Raw genomic sequence first — 18,095 nt, forward strand, 5'->3', positions numbered from 1 at the left:
TAAATAATTTATAAATAATAATTAAGAAATTATAAATAATAATAAAATAATTTATAAATATATTAGATTGTCCTTCCTTCATCATATTTTCTTTTTTTTCTCATTATTATTAATTGGAATTCATGTGGTGAAAAACTATGTTTGCAACTCTGCTTGAAAGGACAATCATTTTATTTCACTATTCCAAAGAGACAGGGAGGGATATTAAGGTCATCTTGCTTAAAAAATAACCACAAGGACATTTTGTCACTTTCCCTTCACTGCATGCAACTGTCGGTTATTAATTAATTCATTGATTTTAATTATGGTATGGGTTTAAAGGATTTTGTTGGCTTGTGGGGAAGATGAGATCTAAAACAAAACGTGGTAATTCGAGACCGAGTTAATTGAGTTCTACTAATATATATATATATATAGTTATTTTTATGTATTTTTTAAATATATTTTATTGATATAATTAATTAAAATAATTTTTTTATTTTAAAAATATAATATAACTAATTAAATTAATAGAATAAATAAGAAAATACGTAAAAATAATTAATTTTTGAATGGTATTATCCAATATTGAAGCCCAACAATGAACAAGAGCTAAAAGTGCAAGACCAAAGTCGAACCCCCCTAAACCATAAAATAATGAACACGCCTACCTTGCAATTTTTGTGCAATCCAGTGAGTTAGTTTGACCTTGAGTTTTGACTTCCCTGTTTCTCATATTTCTTTCCTCCAAAGCTCGAGTAGCCCGCCCTCAGCTAATATTTCTCCACAATCAGAGGTTGGCACCGATCAAGTAAAACGAAAAGGATAGAACCATTTCTTTTTGTTAGGATAAGGGCATTTTTCTCCATACCCTTGGAGACAACAGTATGTATCACATTCTAGATGTGTATACAAAAGGATGACAATTAAATTTTGTCAAGAGATACGAGTCAACTGCAAATATACAAGATATATGATCATTCTTTCAAGAAAAATGAACAAACATGTAGGTCTAAGAAGACAATTTACCTTGAGCCACGAAAATGCAATGGAAAGGGTATTGGCAAACAACAGTAACTTTTAAATAATTTTTAGCAACTGTAGCAATACTCCAAGGTCCTCCAATTGAGAATTTATCGCCTAGATACATAACCTCAATGATTTCAATCTTGAGAAATGATAAAAGCTTACAGTAGCGTTACAGCAGAAAAGAAAAAGAGACCGACTGGTGCCGAGTTGAATAAGCTATCAGATGCTCTGGTCACTGGTGATTCCACTTTTCAAATTGAGACTCGTGGCAATGTGGGTCTAGCCAATCCTTGGAAGTGCCCTTCTCCATGTTGGCAGTTCCTTTGCCACCACCCACAAGTTCTCGAAGACTTTCTAACTTATTCTCCCGAACTGTCCCACTAGTCCTCCTGTCTGCTTCCTTCAATTTTTGCTTGAACCGCTGCTTACGACCAGAAGAATTCTGCTCTTGCTGCTTTGACTGGGAAGGGGGTGCTCCATGAGGGCCTAGGTAGATATTCTCTTCCTTTTTGGCCTGCACAAGTGCAATAACGAAAATTTCTAAGATTCAAGGTTAAGTGCATAAGTAGTCCCATCGTATATAGATTATCTTCCTCATTAAGAGTCGAGGATTCTTGCAGCAGACCTTTGGAGAAGGAGGTTTTGGAGATTCTACTTCTGGAGCATCAAGCTTACGTTGATCTGGGTCTCCAATTTCCAAGCTTGGAATCACAAATCCATCGGTATCTAATGCAAATACCGGCCAAAGAGTTATGTTAGTACTGCCAGAAACACCTCACAAAATTTGCAGAAGTTAGCACTGCTGAGACCAGAAAACTCTGTATGTTTAACAGTGATGGATTTCATGCAAACAGATCATTGAAATTATCAAAACAGCTGCCTCCTAATTACCTTTAACATCACACCTACTTCATTCTTACACTAACATGTAATTAAACTACAAAATTACAAAGCAATCCATGCAATGCAATAGCAATTACTAAAGAGCTAAAGATATTCCAAATCGAACTTGAAGATTAGTCAAACTCAGTGAATTCAAAGTGTCCTTAATTATTAAGTGCCATGCAAAAGATGAACCATTCACTTGAAACGTTACTGTATTCTATAAGACAGCAAGATAAACACAGCCTTAGCCAAAGCAACATCATAAAACAGCTGCCTTGTGTTGTAAAATACGTATAACTCCTATCACTATCTAAAGTAAAGTAGACCTAAAAGTGAAAAGTGAAAATTTTGTTAGAAAATAACCCAATTGAGATTAATCATATATAAATCCAACATGCAGATTCAGTTTTGAGGTAGATTAAATTGATGACATGGAGCTCTAGCTCAAAAGGTATTTCCTCTCCACACAAAAATGAGCATGAGGATGAGATTCTGGATTCCTATAATCACAATTTAAAAACAGGTCTTTTATCCTATATGAGTAATGCTCTTTTTCATCCTAGATGTTGTCATCCCTGCCACATCACCAAGTGGCTATCATTTAAGTGGTTGATACAATAAGCCACTTCACATGTGCCAGCCACATCACCAAAGGTGACTGGGGATTATAAGGTCTAGGATGAAGGGTAGCATTGTTTATCCACCATTAAGATAAAATCGCTGAATACAGCCACATGAGCATGGCCTAGTGCATACATGTAGGTAAGAAACATGGCTCCTGTGATGTTTCCCTCAAACTGACAACCATAACCTCAATTACCTATGTTTGCCCAATTGCCAAGTATGGCCAAGTACATGCATGTATGCAAGAAACATTGTTCATGGGATGTTCCCCTCAAGCTGACAACTAAAAACGCCCAACTACCTATATTAGACCATGTAAACGAACTTTCGTTATTCCAGGTTTTTATATTATATGATGGGCATGTCGAAGGAGTAGAACAATGGAAACAAACTCATTTCCTTCATAAAAATGGAACTTCAGATTTCAGGTTTTTAGCTGATTTAGCTAAATCCATACATAAGAATTTTTTTTCTTGGTCAAAAAATGTATATTCATTTGCAGATTTATGACTTTAAGTCCTGATCAAACCCCTTAAATATTTCAACTCTTCTACCACTTGAAATGTGCAAACAGCTCCTGAGAAAGGAGAAAAACCCAATAATAAATACATAAAACCTATAATACAATAAGTGCCCACGCCCAGAAACGCAAGCATGGTGAAACTAAAATAACCAAATCAAAATACTATTTTTAACCATAAAAAAATCGGAGAAATAGAAACCAATATCACATGGAAACCCGAATGAAATTAGAAATGTTTTCTTTCCAGCATTTTCCCAGCAAACAAAAAAGCGGCCACGGACAAAATATAAAATTAAATTAAATTTAAAAGAAAAACTGATACCCCACTCATCTTCTTCTTCAAGTGGAGGAGGGATTGGGACTGGAGACGAGTCCATGGGACGCTGATGAACATGGATTTCAACGGCCAAAGGGCGCAAAAGCCCAGTAAACGATCACACGGCCAATCGCCACCGATTCGAATCCAAAGAAAAAGGCCCCAATACTCTATCTGTGAGCGTCTGAAGCAAAGAGCTATATAACTAGAAACCCTAAAGAAACCCCAAATATGGAAGAAGATAATACAGTAATAAAACCCTAACCCTAGAACTATTGCTCCGTATAAAATTCCATATCATTTAATTAAATTATGTTTTTATTCTCTCTAGACCTGGCCAACATTAAAAATCATAACCACAGGTTACTTTCACAATATTTTACAAAAGAACAATACTAACGTGCGTCTATCGATTAGAAAATTAAATTTTAATAAAAATTATATTAATTTAAATTTTAAATATAAAAATAACAACAATAATAAATAGATCAGTACGTGAATTAGTTTGTACATCGCAAAATTCTAAATAAAAAATACCTACAAAATATACATACTAGTACAAATAAATTTATTTATTTATTTAAATTATTTTTTAAACATTCTTAACTATTAAAAAAAATAAAAAGATCTAAATTCATTACTATTTACTTTCTTAATTATTAAAAAATAAAAATATAAGAGTTGTCAAATTTAGTGTACATATTTGATAATTATATTATCATTTTTTTTATAAATTAATATTTAAAATAAATAAATAATTTTTAAAATTACTTTATAAAAATAAAATCATTTTATAAAATTATTTTTATTTTCCTATCTATGTCATAAAATATATCGTAAAATATGTTGTGTATTACCCCTTTTATTCTAGCTAAGCTGTTGAGGGATTGAGGGTGAACTCGTGATTTCACGAAAGGAGAATTTGGGTACGTGGCATGTTAGATCAGGAGGGGCTGGGTGAGTATCATTGATTATAATTAGATTTGATCACGAGCGTCTTGAGGTCAACATCGGAGGTTGGAGTGTCGGACGCACACATGATTTCCATTAACATTTAAATCCAACAGTGCAAAATGAGAGTTATCAGCTTATAATGTAATTCTCGTGTGGTCACCGACAGATTTGTGAATTACAGATTGGATCCTTAACTTTTTATATTTAAGGCTGCGTTGTGTTGTTGGAATGAGGTTCGTTCGTTCTAAATTAATTAGTGATGAAATTATTTTTTAATTTTTAATATAAAAACTAAATTTATTTTATACATTTAAATATATATTTCTATCTATTTATATTTAAATATATTTAAAAAAATAAAAAAATTTATTATTAAAAAGATAGTTTTTATATAAATTTTAAGTTTAATCACTTTTTAAAAAACTTTATCTAAATTCATATATTTTATGTTGTAAATGAAAATTTCTATATACTAAACTATCATCATATTTATATTTCATTAAGTAAAATGTGACATATTTATCACTATTAATTGATCATTTATTATATATTTTTTATAATTAAATAATAATAAATATGTCACATAATTTATAATAAGATATAAATGAGATGATGGTGTGGTATATAGTATTACTTATTATAAATATGTTTGTCATAATTATAAATGAAATAATTTTATACATCACATCACTATTTTATTTATATTTTATTATAAATAATATGATATATTTATTATTATTAGATGATAAAAAATATATAATAAATTATTATTTAATAATGATAAATATATAATATCTTATTTAATAAAATATAAATAAAATAATAGTATAATCATAAAAATTATAAAATTTTTTTTATAAATATCATGAAAGCAAAAGTGGAACATGGATATCGTAGTTGTGAGTCAAAGTGCACAAGCTACGATGTTGGTAGGTGATGCCCTGTCACCAGCTTGACCTGGATTAACAAATCTTTGACCGTCGATATCATACATAATTACTTTATGAGCACGAGAAATTGATTAGCTCGAGGAATTGTTTGAAAGCAGCAAAAAGTGCACAAATCTAACAGTGACACCTCTTCTTTTGCTAATTCCGGTGTTGTGTTTGTGACCGTCTACTTTTCTTTCTTTAATCTATAGCATTACTTTTGTGTGTATATATATATATATATAGATGCTCATAAATGATACCCTTCTTTGTTTGTAGAATCAAGATTCAAGAATGTATGCAATTTCCCAAAATGGAATGCAGTGAATGCTTTGCTTTGCACCCTTTTATCACCTCTGTTTGCTTGTGACAAAGCAGGAGTAATGGCACCTGACAAAACCCTTCAAAAGTTCTCTTCATGGTTATGGGCTTCCATTAAAACTTGGAAGACGTGAAGAAACTTAGAAACATTGAATAGATCAAATTTTAACACTCGTGGGTTGTGTTGCAGACAATGGAAAATGGGTCATCATTACTGAGAACTGTTAAATTTCACAGAAGAATTTCTGAGTTCTGACGAAATTGGTGGGGTATTTTTATTTAAAGTCTAGCACTAAATTTTATTTTTGTAAAGGTTTTGGTTCAGAGCAATCCATTGGGTTAGAATATAGTCCGTGGAAAAAACAAACACTGCTTATTTGATGCTTGTTTGCTGGGAAAATTTGTTAGCTAGAAGGGTGATTATTAGGGAAAACTTGAAGTTGCCTTTTTGAGTGTGTTCACTTTTTGCTAGTGGGTTTTGTTTGGTTGTGGAAAGAAGAAAGTGAAAAATAAGGATTTTTACCCTTCCTGAAAGTTGTGTATCACTGTATATAGATCATAGAGTTCTCATTCTTGTAAGCTAGTATTGTTTTGAAGGGTCTCATAATTTGTGGCATGTGGGGAGCAGAGACGTGTTCGACATACATTTGGTAATTCCAAGGCTTTGACGTAGTAAAAACGATAGTGGAAAACAAGGGTTTTGCTTTCTTCAAGAGAATCGATTGCAGATGAGAACAAACTGTTTGGTGTTAGTGAAAACAGAAGAACCAGTTATGTCTTTGAAGTAAGGCTGCTCAAGGGAAACTGGGAAACGGCTAGTTATTTCAGCGCCTGATTAAAGCTTCTTACTGCAGGGCTACATTTTCCTTGGAAGCTCAGATCAGGTAAATGGAAGTTGGTCACATGCTATTTTCATATGATCTTTCTACTTTCTGACTTATTCTTTAGCACGCACCAATTTGTCTTTGGCTCATTTCTTAGATCATAGTTTTGAGTTAATACATCTTGCAGTCCAACCTTTTTTTCATCTGTTTTTCTGCTAATTCTTGTTAGGCCCATCTTTTCCACCTTCTGTTATCAATGTTGGACATGGGAAAAACATCTGAGAATCGAATCTGTTCCTCCTTGTGCTTCTCCAGAACCTCTGGGCTATGTATTGCAGTCCTTGTTCTTTCTTTAGTTATCACATTCCATGTTAGTTTTGGGTTGTCTCCTTTCCTTCTTAGCATTCCAATTTTGGTTCTATCAACCATGTTCATTGTCACATTCAAGAAGAAAAGGGTGATTTTGGATGATAATCCAATGCAAGATGAGGATCTCATCTGTGACCAGAAAATCCTGCATGGAAAAGAAGTTAGAGACACACTTCATGAGCCATTACTAGAAACAGCTAGCCAGATCGAGGCCACCCGACAACAAGAAAATGGTTTGATGCAAGAGTACCAAGATGAATCGCTTCCGGATATTCTATTTTCATCAGACAGTGAAAGCAGCAATGACTCTATAATAGGTGAAAACTTTGATCTCAAGCTGATGAGTTCCAACTACATGGAACAAGATGAGGCAATCTCAGATGTTTCGGTTTCTGATGAAGATGATGATAGCCTCATTGAAATATCCCTTCCGGGAAGCAAGTCAGGTGGCCTAGATCATGAAGAGCCAAAGCAAAAGCCACAGTACTCCAATATTCATGATCTCTTGCCGGATTCAATTTTCCAGCAACAAAGCTTAATGGAGCTCTTGACAGAGATCAATGAAATGAATGAGGAAGAAAATTTGATCGAGATTGATCTTTCAAAGGGACCCCATCAAATGTTCAAGGTTAGAGATTGAAACTAGCACTGTAAAGAGATCAAAAGGTTGCAAGTTTTGATCTCAATGAATGATGATCATGAGAGGATTAGGGTTCAGATGGGGGTATAGGTGTTTGTTAATCCAGTTATGGGACTTCTGCCTTTCATTTACATGGCCTTTTCTACAAGGCTTGAGACTCTTGACTAGTAAGTAGAGCATGCCTAGCTTAGCCTTTTTTTTTGTTTTGATAATCCCTTAATAAGCACTCTTAAGGATAAAAAGTTCAACTTTATTTTGCCTTTGGTACAAATATTAAAAGGCATAAACAAAGCAAAAGAGGCTTTCTTGCTTGGATGGTTTTGCACTTTTTCATGTTCTTTCCCGTGATGTGCATAGGCACCGCTAAGGCCTTGTTTGTTTCCCCGGAAAAGGATCTTATCTATTTTGTTAAGTTGCTTGCTTATCAAAGAAAATTTGCTACCCTTAACCGGAGGAAAAAATGGGATTTGAAGGTAATTACGTATAATCACTTTTGCGTATTTTATATGCATTTCATTAATGTGATTGGCTATATTAATTTTTTTTTAATAATTAATCAATCACATCAATGGAGTACATTAAAGAATAAATAAAAGTGATTGTATATAAAATTTATAAATAAAAATGACAGTACATAAAATTTTATTGAAAATTTGGAAAAATGCAGTTTTTGGGAAAAGACAAACATTTTTATGATCTACTTCTTTTTTATCTCTGTCAAAAGGTTTGCATGAACTATTTGAAAGGAATGGGGTGGGCTTTTCATTAGTTTACACCAATTTTAAGCTCGAAAACAACATATTTCAACGAATATATGTGAAGAGGATTCACATCAGCAATTTTGTTAGACGGGAGAAGTGACAGCACAACCTCGGCTGGACTTGGGCCATAATTTCCTCCCCAAGCCCTAAAGTCTTTTGTGGCTTATAAGCCCAATATTCAAACCGGGAGTCCATTTTTCCGGCCTGTATTAGCAAAAGAAGAAAAAATATTCTAACATCGTTATCTCGTATTTCCTTTCCTGTCTAATGTACGTAATATTAATGAGATGAAATGATATTATAAATTTTTAAAAAAATTTATTATTTTATTTTAAATATTATTTAAATATAATATATTTTTCAAATTTTTTCAAATTTTTTATCTAATTATTATTATCTAATCATTATAAATTTTATAGATTATAAAATAAAATATAAAAATCAATACAATTTTTTTAAATTTTAAAACAAAAAAATATTTAAATATTATATTTAAATAATTTATCATCACAAAATTCTGTTATACTCCAAGTATCCAAGCGAGTCTCAAAGTTGTCATTTTGATATTTCATGGTATAGTTAAACTAACCAGATATATTTTTTTAATTTCTACAAATAACGAGTTATTTTTTATAGATAAATTATTTAGTTATAAAAAAATTTTATAAAATTAAATTTATAAATTGACATGATTTGATATGATACGTTAAATTATAAAATTATTTTAATTATAAAATAAAATAAATATAATATATGAATTTATCTCAATTTGTGAATTGATTTTTAGGAATATCCACCAAATATCATGGGATATATATGGAGTATGCCTATTCAAATTATTACATTTTTACAAAATATATATATTATCAAGTCGGTGATCTAATAAAATATTTATATAATTTAATTTAATTTTAAAAATAAATTTTAAAATTAAAATCATTCAAATTAAATTTTATTATTAATAATATAAATGATATATTCTATACATTAATTTGAAAATAAAATAATTCATTTTATAATCTTGTAGTAAATTGTCGATTCAAAATCAAAATTACTTAAAATAATTAAAGTTGAATTGTGGTATCATAGCGACCGGAAGCGTCTTCAACCGTCTGTCCTAAAACCGCTGACAAATACCTTCGACTTCGTTCCCACGATGCTGCCGGATGTCATTTGCGGCCGTTGGATCTCACAGACAGCATCCAAACACCATATCAGCCGTCTGTTTTCTTCTTTCCGTTTTCAAACTTCCAAACCCGCTTCTTAACCCCAAATCCGACGTGGAATTTCTGTATTTTAAATCGGGATTTGAAGTCCAAACTTGGCTAAATCCCGAAAATACCCCACGGAGAGAGAGAGAGAGAGATCGCAGCAGAACCTGTTCACCCCTACTCGGAGTACACTGAGAGAGTACAGAGACGGAGACTATCTGTTAGAAGGCTTCAAATTCACCAATAAAAATTATACCCAGATTCTCTGTAAGTCAGTATTCCACAAATTTTCTTTCAATTATTGTTTTGTTCTTTTATTTTCTTCTTTCTTGTTAATTTTCTTAGTGATCTGGTATGGAATTTGTGGTTCAGAGCTTAGGGTTCAGAGATGGTTCTCCGTAAATTTTTGGCCTTTTAGGCTCGTTTTCTGTTTTTATTTATTTTTTATATTTCTTATTTGTGAAATTAGTATTTAGTTCTGTTTGGTCGACGAGAAAATGTAGAAACGTTCAGAGATTCTGAATTTGGTTTTAAGATTTTTTTTTTTTCTTGCCATTTAGGCCTGAGGAAACCCAGCTGAACCATGGTTCATGTCAGTGTGAGGTTTGTTTTAGCTGAGTTCTACACTTTTAGAGCTGCACGCAAGTTAAAAGTTTTGATTTTTTTTTTTTTTTTTTTTGATTTTTTGATTTTATTTTTGATTTTTTTTTAATAGTTTGTTCGTCGGTTAGTAGTCATTTGGATGTTATTCTTGCTTTAATTTTGTTTATTTTGACTGTCATATTTTTCACTTTTATATTATGTTTTCTTTCTTTTGGTGGCTATCTTCAAGTTTCTGACCCTTTTGTAGATCTTGCTTGGGGGAGAGGGGATTTTGTATTATGTTAAGCTATCTGCAAATGCACTTTAATCCGCTACGTCTGCTACTTTACACTTGTAATTGTATGTTCTTGAAAATATTGTTGATAGCGTCTTTCAACATAGCTCATTTCCTTTTTTTTTTTTTTTTGATAGGTAACATAGCTCATTTCCTTGTACATTGACTTTCATTTTTACGTGTTTTTCAAATTATATGTTAGATTTTACTCTGTGGGTCTGTTTGTTCGGGGCATTTGTAGTTGATTTGAGTTTAATGGTGAGGGAATTTTTTTCAAGGTTACATTTTGTGCAGTGGGTTATTATTCGAGGAGTATATTGGTTCAAAGGTCCGGGTTTGCACCACAAGTCGAGGGTGCCATTCATGGAATTGTTTCATCAATATACAAATTTATTTTTTCCTTGAAAGGGAAAAAAATTAGGGCAGTGCTACTAAAAGACAGTGTTATTCAACTCTTTTGAGTATTTCTGCTCTCTTGACTTCAACCATCATTCATGGTATTTTTTTGAACTGCAGTTATTTTGTTGTCCAAGCTTGACAAGTTCTATTAGGAGAGGGTAAAAGGCATCTGCCGTTGGAGCATTGCTTGACTTAAGTTGATTATGGGTGAGAAGAATGCAGTGGCTGAAGTTGCTAAGACAGCAGCAAATGGGACTAGCCTGCCAGAGGAAATGGATAAAGCTGTGACCAAGGAGAAAGAGGAGAAAAAGGGAGTGGAAGACATGGAAGAAGATATGAAGGATGATGAGAATTACGAGGCTGCCGAAATTGATGAAGACGAAAACAAGGAAAGCAAAGAAGAAAATGAAAAAGAAGTAACAGAGGATCAGAAAACAGAGACAATGGAAGAAGATGCTAGTCCAAATGCAAAGGAAGTGATTGAAGAAAAGGACAACTCCAAATACGAAGTGAATGAAAAGGCTGATGTGGTCAAGAAGAAAGAAAACGAGGATGATGAAAAAGCAGAGAGTAAGGCAGCAAAGGGCTCAAAGAAGCGCAGGAAAGGAAAGACTGAAGAGAAAGCAAAAGAGAAGACAAAGGAAGTTAAAGAGAAGAAGGAGCCAGAACCAAGGACTCCGACTATTGACCGCCCCGTACGTGAAAGGAAATCTGTTGAAAGGCTGGTGGCATCGATTGAGAAAGAAGCAGTCAAGGAATTCCAAATTGAAAAGGTAATTTTCTAAAGTTTTTTTTATTCCATAAAATTCAAATTGTATTTTTGCTGAGGACTTTCCCCCTTCATAATCTACCTTTGAAATTGCAGGGCCGTGGTACCCTACTTAAGGATATTCCTAATGGTATGCTTATTAACTTATTTTAACAGCACGTCTCTAGTCCTTATATATTGCTTTTAAAAAACTTTTATAACACTATGTGAAAATCTTTTTTTTTCCTTGTTCTGTTTCAACCTGATATTAATTCAGATAGGTTGATTATTCATATATTCTTTTTAAATTTTCTATACCTGATCAAGCTCTTTAATTAATTAGATCTACCTGTTCTAAGGCAAGGATGAAGGAAAAATATGTTTATAATAATAAAAATATCCAACAGTAAAAAGCCTGGGTTTTATAGGCATGCATTGAGATATTTATGGACCAAATATTCTGCAAATCATGTTGTGATTGTATGAGGTCTACGGGCAGTAGATGAAATAAGTGAACCTGAGTATGTTTTCTCCTTCAGTTGCATTCAAGCTATCAAGAAGAAAGACTGATGACACTTTCAAACTGCTTCATACAATTCTCTTTGGAAGGAGAGGGAAGGTAATGCATATTCTGAGGACTTTAATGCGTGTTTCTGCGTATACATTTGGCTTTGCTCTTTTTTCCACCTTTCTAGTTGGTTATGGTGAACTTCGTAAGGCAGTATATTTGATTCTGTTGTTTTGGTTCATCTAGGATGTTACCATTGGCTAAGACCCCGATGGGGCCGCATTATTCTTAAATTATTGTTACCTCATATATATATAATATATAAAATGTTACCATTGACTATACCAATCTTGCTTCAATGTAAAGTTCTACTTTTGGTTTTGCAGGCTATTCAGGTCAAGAATAATATATCTCAGTTTTCTGGTTTTGTGTGGCATGAAAATGAGGTAAAAGGATTAAATATTTATGTTTTTTCTCAAAAAAAAAAAAAGGATTAAATATTTATGAATGAACATTCTTCCTTTGTATGAGCTTTTATGGCAAGCTGTAGTGCAGCAGACTTGATCTTTCTGAGATTCCATTTAATACAGGAAAAACAGATGATCAAAGTTAAAGAGAAATTTGACAAGTGTAACAAAGAGAAGTTGTCGGAATTTTGTGATGTCCTTGACATTCCAATTGTCAAGGCTACTACAAGGAAGGTTTGTTTTTGCTACTTTTGCATATTGATTCTAGAATGTAATTGTGGTTGAATGAATCTGTTTTCTGGCCCCAATTTTAAACATTTGTTCTTTTAGCCCCGTTTGGATAGTTAAAGTGTTTCATATCATATTATCTCATCTCATCATGACAACTTTTCTAAATTTCCGCACAAAATATAATTAACAAATCAACTTTTTCAAATCCCAAAACAATAATAATATTAAAAAATAATATTTTATTCAACTTTCATCTCAACTCACTATTCAAACAGCACCTTAGTTTTCACTAACTGAATTAGGAGGTTGGTGGCAGAAGATTTTCAATTGTTTATTTTATGCTGCAAATTGATTAATCTGTGTATTATTAATCGCCCTTTCATTCATGTGAACGTGTAAACCGAGTAGCCAGATAGTTTCAGTGATGTGGTGTCACCTGGACTCTTCGCTGTCCGGGTTTAATCTCAATTTGAATATTTTCTACTGAAACCAGAGTTGCTGTGAGTATACATTTGCAGCATGTGTTTTAGAGCTAGCTTTGATGCTCTTCAAGCTTTACATGTCAAGTGATATTGTTTTAATGAGCTGAAAGTGCACATCCAGGAAGACATTGTTGCAAAGCTGATAGACTTTTTGGTGGCCCCTCATGCTACTAATACTGTGCTTCTTGCAGAAAAAGAGAAGGTTTGATTACCTGACCGCTAATATTCTACTGACCTTCCATTTTTACAAAGAATTTATATCTTGTAATGGATCCTCAATACTTTTTGTTTTTTTTATCCTTTTATTATAATTAGTCAAGTAAATCGAGCAAAAAACGGAAGAGGGTGATCAGAGGAAGTTCATCATCTGGAAGTGCAGCTTCAAAACGTTCAGCAAAGGTGTTATTCTTATCTCATTGCGTCAAAATATGGTTTGAGATAAAGTACAGTAAAATTGGTAATTCCCTCTTCATTGGGTAAGAACAGGGTGGAAATTATATTTAGAAAATTCCATGTTGGGTTGGACATTTTCCTTTCTTCTTCTTCTTCTTTTCTTTTCTTTTCTTTTTTCCGCTACACTGTCTTGCCAGTCTAGTCATCATAAAGTTGTATGAGTGAATACTATGGCATTCCCTCCAAATATGTTTCTGACACAATGCTAATTTGATTGTGTGGTTGTGATCCATTAATATTCTTCAATTGTTTCAGTTTTTTTTTTTTTTGGCCAAGCTCTTCATTGTTTTACTTATTAAAAGAAAAAACACTCTTCATTGTTTCAGTTTTTTATTTTTATTTTTATAGGTAAACGGTAGTATTAATACGAATGGGCAAAGCCCAAGTATACAAGATGTAATACAAGAGATAAGACCTATCTAATTCGCTAAAGGAGATAAAAGAAAATCGTGTACATTTTGGCTATTAAAGTCTATGGTAATGGCCCAAAGAAATAAAGTGGTGAAAAAAAGAGAGCGAAGCTCCTCTAGTGCCCGCTCCTTATCTTCGAAGGTCCTTTCATTGCGCTCTCGCCAAATACACCACATAATGCAGTTAGGAACCATCTTCCACATAACTTTAGTCTGTGGAAGTCCCCCCGGCATCCTCCAACTGGCCAAAACTTCAACTACCGTAGCAGGCATCACCCAGTTTAACCCAATTTTGCTGTACACTTCACACCACAAGGCTCTAGCTGTCTCACAATGTAACAAGAGATGGTCCACTGACTCGCCGGCTTTCTTATACATACAACACCAGTCCGCAATAATTATCCGACGTTTTTGAAAATTATCGGTAGTCAGAATCTTACTCAGTGCTGTCGTCCAGATGAAAAAAAGTGCTTTGGGAGGTGCCTTATTCCCCCACAATTTTTTCTAAGGGAAGTGAGAGTTTGGTATGGCTGTAAGGGTCTTATAGAATGAGCGAATTGAGAAATTACCCTTACTCGCAGGTGTCCACCACAGCTTGTTTCAGTTATATCCATAAATTGGATTTTAGAGGTAGGAGACAGGAAGGACTCCAAGTAATAGGCTGAGAGAGGAGAGACTGTATTTGGTCTTGATCTAACTCCCAAGGGTGTCCACAGCTAGGGGTTTGTATTTCGATAGGATCAGTAGGTGTCTTGCGACTTCTTTATACACACATTCATCACACACACACATATGTAAAGTCACCACATTTTATTAAAGATTGCTAGGGCCACAACCCAAGTATATTGGGGGTATACATGGGAGAATGCCCAGTTTAAAGAAGGTGGTTGTGACTTCTGATATATTCATGTTTTTTTCTATTGCTTTTATTGTCATATGTAAACTTTTCTTCAATCTATTGTTGTATATTTACAATTACTTGTAAAAAAAAGTTCTTGTATATTTACTTATCAAAAAAAGTTCTTGTATATTTACAATTTTTGAAGTTCTTTTACTGGACTAAGCAAAGGCTAATGCATGTCTACAATATGCTTGATCATTATAGGATTTCAAACTCCTTGAGAAGAACTAAACTGTATATATCCGAGGGATTAAAAAGAAACTTAGGAATGTGAAAACTTACATTGTCTTTTTGTCTATATAGAAAATTTTTGTACCATCTTTTTCCATTTGTCCTTGTTCTATTTTGAAAATTTTGACCTAACCACCAGAGCCGAAGAAAGACTGAGGATACATCAAAAGAGGATAAAAAGAGTTCAGTTGAAGCGGAGAACAAGTCTGACGAGGAGGAAAAGAAAGAGGATGAAGAAAATGAAGCAGAGGAGGATGAGAATGGTGTTCCAGAAAAATCTGAGGATGAGATGCCTAAGCATTCTGAAAATGAGGAGAAAATTGATTCTGAAGATGAATCTGAAGAGGAGGTGGAGAAACGCAAAGAAAGTTCTAAAACATCAACTAGAAAAAAGGAATCTGCTGGGAAAGCTAAAATCAAGAAAATCACAGTTCCAACTAAATCCAGTATACCTCCTAAAAGAACACCCAAGAAATCATCTTCTAAACACTCCAAGGGTGATGAGGACAATGATACAAATCCAAAAGCACTCTCAAGGATGAGGAAAAATGAAAAGGTTGCGACAAAAGTAAAGGCTTCAACTCAAATTAGACCTGTCTCCAGGGAAAAATCTGGTACAAATCATGTTCTCTTCTTCCCCTTATTGCTCGCATACCGTTGTAGTATTTCTGTTGATAGGTCAGACTGAAAAATAATGGTTTTGCTAATATATTTGAAGATATGCAATTAATATTATAGTTGCCTAAAGTTTTGCTCAAAAATAAGTTGTAATTGTGAACTGAACGTTGCAATTGTGAACTTAACTTAATTTTACGGAGGAATTTTGAAGCTCCTATATTATTTTAGCTCATAATCAGCAACACACAAAATTTGTTATTGTTCTTTTAGGCAAAAAGGCTGCTAAAGTGAAGGACAAGGTTAAAAAAGAGAGACTCAGGCCAAGTGATGATAAGTTGAGGGATGCAATTTGTGAAATTCTTAAAGAAGTTGACTTTAATACGGTAAGCTGCTGATATCGATATTGTCTATAATGGTTGTAATGGAAACTCAGAATGATCTTGACTCAAAGTGGTATTTAGCCTGTGAAGCATTGCTGGACATGCTGTTACGGTAATCATGCTGGGCATGATTTTGTGGGCCTACATTTATTCTTCCTAAACTCCTGCAAGTTCTGTAGCTTAAGAATTTTAGATTCACATCTTTTGAAGCCATTATACAAATAATTTCACGACTATATATGTATTCAAGTATCAACGTTTATACATCATTGTATGCATGCTTGTCTCTCTGTGTCTCCCTGATGTTTCTCTTTCAACATCTTAATGCATGCCTATATTTCATTGCATGTCATTACAAGTAGGAGCACAAAAAGATAAAGAAAAATAGCATCTTGATTGCTGAGGTATTGTAGAAAATTGGATGTTTATAAGTAATAAGAGTTTTTAATGGATTCCTGTTGCAATATTTCCAGCATGTTTTTTTTTTTTGGTTAGTGATATCTCCAGCTTGTTTTTTTCCTACATCTTGGTAATCAAACTGAGAGGATGCGGAAACATTTTACATTGTGGTATTTCTCTTGAAATTTGTTTTAATTAAAGGCTTTGTTGAGTTTAATACCTTATCATATTTGCTCTTAAATGGTTGTCATCCTTAAGTAAATTGTATTGCTTTATTTTGCAGGCCACTTTTACCGATATCCTGAAGCAACTTGGTATGATGTCTTCATCTTCATTTTCACTATCGTAGTGGTTTATGATTTCTTGAATAACTTATCAAACAAAAATTGATTTCTTGAATTGGGCTATTCATCTGCTGCATTATATCGTAAACTGTGGCAATGTCCGCTACTGTAATTTATGTATTGCGTGGTTAAAATCTACATCTAAGATCTGGGGAAAGGTCCACATTCAGTTGATATGATAACCTATTTTTTTGGGGTTTTCATTTTTATGAACAGATCCACTATTGGTTTATCATTGAAAGAAGTATTAGAAACCTTTGAAATAAAAACCTTACAATCAATGGACTGAGGTTGATAAGCTCTTCTTAGCATTAGTTAGTGGCTAACAAAACTCTTGACAAATTTTCAGCTAAGAAGTTCAATACGGATCTCACCCCAAGAAAGTCATCTATAAAGATAATGATACAGGCAGAGCTTACTAAACTAGCTGATGAGGCAGACGACGAAGAAGATGGAGAAGGTGATGCCGAAAAGGATGAAAACCAGTCTTACAGCCAAGAAGTGGAAACCTGAACGATAGGATTGAACGCGACTGCAGGGAAATAGTTGGCTATTTTTATGTTCCTTTCTAATTGCAGTTATGCCCCACTTACTCCCGACGTCGCTCAAAATCTCATAGAGCTGGCTTTAATATGCTGTCGGAATACACTATTTGCCTGAAAGCAAACCAGTAGTTACTAGAGATTAGCAGAGGACTCGAGCTGCGCTGTAGGATTGTGGCTTGAATGTATACATTAACATAAACTGTAGGAATTCTCCTGTCTTCAATATAAGTGACCTTTCATGGAGGACTATTTTGTTTCAGATTCATTCATATCGTCACCCTTTCTTCATATGGTTTGCGTAGAATGGTAATTGCCGACTGCCGAGCAATGTGACAACCTTAATTTAAGTGCAAGAACAATTGCACCATCATGGGACCATCCCAACGCCTAAGACACCCAGAGTCGTGTTTATATGGTTGACTTCTTTTTCTTTCCTTTTTTTTTTTTTTTTAATAAAAAATGAGCAAACATTACATGAAATTAAAAATATATGATACTTGTAGTTGTGAATCGTGAAAGCGCAAATGGAACCCACCCATCTAATTTGAAAAGATTATTAAGTCGTACTTTTTGAGTTTTTTTTTTTTTTTTAATTTTTGGTCGAGGAAATTCAGTCACACTAAATAAATATGTTATATATACAAAAACGAGTACCTAAAAATGCATCATTTTTACTGACTTTGTCTCATTCATTATACATAAATTAAATGGTTATAACTTTATCATCTCAATATTTA

The 18,095-nt window shown here is 33.3% G+C and overlaps 3 protein-coding genes across 4 annotated transcripts; 2 read left to right on the plus strand and 1 right to left on the minus strand.

The window, feature by feature from the left end:
- Positions 1–1,039: 1,039 nt before the first annotated feature.
- Positions 1,040–3,671, minus strand: LOC122290487. The gene is made up of 3 exons (XM_043098216.1): positions 3,363–3,671; positions 1,634–1,734; positions 1,040–1,522 (listed from the first exon to the last, which is right to left on the minus strand). The coding sequence occupies exons 1-3, from the start codon at positions 3,415–3,417 to the stop codon at positions 1,241–1,243; spliced, it is 438 nt and encodes a 145-aa protein (XP_042954150.1). The 5' UTR covers positions 3,418–3,671; the 3' UTR covers positions 1,040–1,240.
- A 1,816-nt stretch (positions 3,672–5,487) lies between these two features.
- On the plus strand, positions 5,488–7,704 carry LOC122289123. Its single transcript, XM_043096074.1, has 2 exons — positions 5,488–6,444; positions 6,614–7,704. Exon 2 carries the CDS (start codon positions 6,641–6,643, stop codon positions 7,391–7,393), a length of 753 nt encoding a protein of 250 aa, XP_042952008.1. The 5' UTR covers positions 5,488–6,444; positions 6,614–6,640; the 3' UTR covers positions 7,394–7,704.
- A 1,745-nt stretch (positions 7,705–9,449) lies between these two features.
- LOC122290201 (claspin-like) lies at positions 9,450–17,623 on the plus strand. 2 transcript variants are annotated; one of them, XM_043097783.1, is made up of 12 exons: positions 9,455–9,632; positions 10,759–11,414; positions 11,507–11,540; positions 11,929–12,008; positions 12,284–12,343; positions 12,488–12,598; positions 13,199–13,279; positions 13,393–13,476; positions 15,212–15,686; positions 15,961–16,073; positions 16,753–16,783; positions 17,163–17,623. In XM_043097783.1, the coding sequence occupies exons 2-12, from the start codon at positions 10,845–10,847 to the stop codon at positions 17,324–17,326; spliced, it is 1,803 nt and encodes a 600-aa protein (XP_042953717.1). In that variant the 5' UTR covers positions 9,455–9,632; positions 10,759–10,844; the 3' UTR covers positions 17,327–17,623. The 2 variants fall into 2 exon arrangements, with proteins under 2 accessions (XP_042953718.1, XP_042953717.1); XM_043097784.1 differs by lacking the exon at positions 15,961–16,073 and having other exon boundaries at positions 9,450–9,632; positions 17,163–17,332.
- The last annotated feature ends 472 nt before the right edge of the window (positions 17,624–18,095 follow it).

Source organism: Carya illinoinensis, chromosome 12, assembly GCF_018687715.1.
Source record: "Carya illinoinensis cultivar Pawnee chromosome 12, C.illinoinensisPawnee_v1, whole genome shotgun sequence".
In the NCBI taxonomy this organism is placed as follows: domain Eukaryota; kingdom Viridiplantae; phylum Streptophyta; class Magnoliopsida; order Fagales; family Juglandaceae; genus Carya; species Carya illinoinensis.